Source organism: Mus pahari, chromosome 5, assembly GCF_900095145.1.
Source record: "Mus pahari chromosome 5, PAHARI_EIJ_v1.1, whole genome shotgun sequence".
Classification (NCBI taxonomy): domain Eukaryota; kingdom Metazoa; phylum Chordata; class Mammalia; order Rodentia; family Muridae; genus Mus; species Mus pahari.
The window spans coordinates 37,225,852-37,229,954 of record NC_034594.1 but is presented as its reverse complement, the minus strand read 5'-3'; the positions used below and the strand labels follow the sequence as shown (position 1 = coordinate 37,229,954).

The 4,103-nt window shown below is 43.2% G+C and overlaps 1 protein-coding gene across 9 annotated transcripts in view; it reads right to left on the bottom strand.

Moving 5' to 3' along the window:
• The window catches only part of Spats2l (spermatogenesis associated serine rich 2 like), a 175,877-nt gene that overhangs the window by 46,482 nt on the left and 125,292 nt on the right, over nt 1-4,103 (bottom strand). For 7 of the 9 annotated variants that reach the window (XM_029539102.1, XM_029539104.1, XM_029539103.1 and 4 more), the window contains 2 exons: nt 1,562-1,768; nt 165-300 (listed from right to left, as the gene is read on the bottom strand). In XM_029539102.1, the coding sequence (XP_029394962.1) occupies nt 165-300; nt 1,562-1,768 (343 nt within the window). The remainder of the gene's footprint in view (nt 1-164; nt 301-1,561; nt 1,769-4,103) is intronic. The other 2 variants (XM_029539107.1, XM_029539108.1) reach the window with 1 other exon arrangement.

Sequence of the window (4,103 nt, the reverse complement as noted above, 5' to 3'; positions counted from 1 at the left end):
AGAGAGAGAGAGAGAGAGAGAGAGAGAGAGAGAGAGAGAGAGAGAGAGAGAGAGAGCGCATTGCTCTGTGTGATGTTTATGTATTAAGTAAACAACTTTCCCCATCTGATGTCTTTCTTACAGAGGGTAGGGAGAGCCCAGACTTTGTGGGTCAAAGCGCTCACCAGTTGTGTAGCTCAGCAAACGCTGCTTTGATCTTCTTCACGGAACTGTCCACTTCTTCCTTGATCATGACGCGGTATCTCGTGAGAGAAACAGTGCAGCGCTGCAGATCCTTCACCGATTTCTCAATATTTGGGCCTAAAAATCGATGTCAGGAAAAAAAAATGTTAGCATGACCATTCTATCTTTTATTTATGAGATAAATAAAACAAAGCAAGCAACTCACCCCAAACGGACCTAGCTGGCTTTTGTTTTCTAGTGGAGAAACACTGTTAAGAGGGGATGGGTCGTTTAGACTGCCCCCCCCGCCCCCCGGCAATGATGCATCTTCACAGGGGTGGGGATGGGGACTCTGGCTGTGCCACATACGGCACACCTGTCCTTTTGCTCTTCAGAAAGAGCCTCTGCTCATTATGTTCTGTCATAAACTGAAGCCTCTTCCAATATAAAGGCCATTTGTGCTGCTGGCTCCCTCTGTTAACACCACTGCACGTGGTTCAAAGCCAGCAGAGATTTTGGAGCAGGAAAATGACATAGCAAGGGACCAATGGGCTAGAGAGGATGGGCTGTGAGTGCCAGGTATACTGGCTCCCGTCCAACATCCTGAGCCAGGCCTGGAATTCCAGCCACAGCATTAAAGCAGCTCTCCGGGTGGCCATCTCTCCTGGTCTCCTCTAACTCTCAACAAGGCAGAGAGCCTGCACGGTAGACAGACCATCCTTATCTCAACAAGAACACGTTTCTTAAAAGAAAGAAATCTCCCTCAAGGAAATGAAATGAGTGTGTCAAAGCAAAGCCAAGGAAATCGAGTACAACTGAGGCTGAATCAGGTATTATTTAGTCTTGGAATCAGAAAAGAAGTGATTTGGCCTTTTCATTGGTAAGGCTAGTTAGCATTCAAAGACACCAAGGTTTGAACAATAAAAATCTAGTGTGTCAAATGGAAAAGCTGTTCAGTGGTAGATTGCCTGAAAGTTCTAATACAGATGTTTGTTCACATAGGCAAGGCCGTATCTCAAGGAAGGTCTATCAGGCCAAAGTTTCATCTTTACCAGAACAGGCCTGGGTTTCATATGCCTGGGAGGCTCTGCTCTGTCCTGTTCTAACAGTTGCTTTGTAAGTGACTGAGGTAGGCAAACACGCATCCATCCACAGAGGAGCAGAGAAGGGGAGGCGATTCCACCTTTGATACTCCAAGACCTTTGACATGGGAAGGATTACATCTGCCTTCCATTTTCCATCTAAGTGGATTGCAGGGAAAGAAAAAAAGAAATTCAATTGCACGTATGACTCTCTTTGTTAAGCAGTATTTTTTTTTTTCTAGAAAGTTCTGCCACCCTGGCATTTTTATGTGTGTGCAGAATATGTTGAATCATTTGCGCAAAAGAAACCACTTTACCTCTTTTCTTTGCCAGCTCATCCGGTTTTATTTCAAGATGAGCTGCAGGGGCATTGGACTTAACAGGAGATGTTTTTGCCTTAGGCTTGCTTGGGTTACAAGGCTGCCCAGCTGACCACTGGAGGCTATCTGACTTCTCTGATGGTCCATGAATCGCTCTGGGGTTCCCATCTAAGGACATTTTCTGCTGCAGCAGTCTGCTGCCTTCTGTAAGAGAACACCAAATAATGGCTGTGATAAAGAAAACACTGATGGCAAAGTGATGGAGCATGAATGGCAAGATTATTTCTGGTTTTATTTAGAGGCTAGCAATAATGCCTTTCACCACAAAACACTGAAGGGACTGCTTTAGTAAAATTCCCAGAAGAGTTGTGGTGACACCAGAAAGGGCCTTGCATTTAGAGTCAGAAGACCTGCGTTTGTGTATGGGCTCTGGCAACTGCCTGCAGAGAGAGATGGACAAGCTATTTAATATCTCTGAGCCCTACTTCCTCACTTGTTACTATCCGGCAACGTTATTAACAACTTGCAAGCGACGAGTGTGATTCCCCCATCTCCTCTTTTCCTCCTATTCCAGTAAAACCTTGGGCATCTTTCAATATGAGTTCATAGTGAAGCCATAAAATGTAGCCCTCCCCCCATCTCCATGTATGCTTTGTGATATTTCATCCTGAATTAATGAAGGCAGGAGAGTGATTGGAGATGGGGCAAGAATGAAGTAACAACAGGTACTATAATCATTTCATCTAATTTATGGGGGGATTAAATCAGGAAACATCATGGTAATATCTCAACTATATTTAAAACCCAAGCATCAGATTCTCTCTAGAGCTTTAATAGATGCGGCACTAAATTAGCAGCATGTTGCTTTTGGCATCGTTGAAAGGTGGGTGCCTATGTAGTTATTGCTGGTGTGAACTAAATGGCATCTAAGGGCCTGAGGAGGAAATGGACCTCTCTTTAGAGTTCACCACAGGGAAGTCTAGTACGGAAAAGAAATGGTGGCCTGTGAGCTTCTGAAGACCAGGCTCATGGAGAGAGCTGTGTTTAGTAGAAAGAATGCATTTTGGTTTAGAAGACCCCAAATTCCGAGCTTCCCTGCATCCTGGACAGCCTCGTGAGAATGGTCTTACCTTTCCACCTGGCTGTGGCTCATGTGTATACAGAGTCCAAGCTTCTCCATGAAGCCCGGCCTCGCCCTCCCTTCTCAGGCAGTTACCCACCCACCCTGCCACTTTTCTCTGCTCCTGGCTGCCATCATAGATTACATTTAACACAGGCTTCTGTGCCTGTCTCTCACCACTGCCTGGCTGCAGAGGCGACCTCCTAGAGGGCAGACACTCAGTCAGATTCACTTTCTAAGATCCAGTACTTGTGTCTGGTTCAATAGCCTTCTGCGGAACTATGATTGAGTTAAAGTACACTTAAAATGATTTCATAGGAAAGAAAAAGAAACAGGCCACACCTTTCCCGACACTGTCACAAACATTACAGAGACCAAGGGAAAGTGTGAGAGAATGCAGTCTGGGTCCTAGACAATTTGATTTTAGACATTAGCTCATTTATGATAAATATAATTTGACTCTAGTAGAATCCATCATTCACAACCTATTATGTCAAGGAGCTTTCCTGAACAAAGAAACTTTACTGAAAGGAAAATTACAGTATACAGTGAAGTGTCCCGAAATGGCAGTGAACATGTAAATACACACTGTAAATAACATCTCTTCCCGTAATGAAACTGATTGAAATGATAATGTGTAGTTTCATCATCAGTCACACTAATGTGGAACTTTACTGTATGGATGAACGTGGTTGCCAGATTTACGTGTGAAATGACTCTCGTTTGGTACCAAGTGCCTGAGAGGCATCTCCCAGGATTCTGAGCCAGCAGTGGGCCCAGCGCTCTGCATCCCAGGTGGCTGTGGTGGGGTGGAGATGGCAGACCCACCTGATGATGAATTTATAAAACACCTGTGTTGAAACAATGACTAAATCCAAACTGGTTCCAACTCATTCCCTTCCTAAATCACAGGTGAAATTCAGTCTTGATGAGCGATTATAAACAGAATTATAAATTCAGCATGGCATAGTAAATTAGTTGCAGCCTTGAAAATATGGGGATGGATAGCCTAATGGAAATAATGACCTTAGGTAGAAGAACAGAAAATTATTCAGTTAGGATACAAATGAATTTTAAGCAGGAGACAAGCATGTATATAAACATGAGCTCATTAACCTGGGAGCTAAAAATATTTTGTCTGCATGTCAGAGAATAATGTGTGAGCTACTGATTCATTCCACTACTCATCTCACAAATATTTATTGAGAAATTTGAATAGCAATATTTTTGCCTTCTGAAAAAAATCATTATTGGAAGAATCATTGAACACGGGGAGTATTTACAATTCTCAAAGGCCACTTGCATATATTTTCACACTAGCTGGGAAGATTTGGCTCTGAATATGATGACACTCTGGGATTCTCAGCAGTTATACAGCCATAACAGAATGGCATTCTTTTTTTTTTTTTTTTTTTTTTT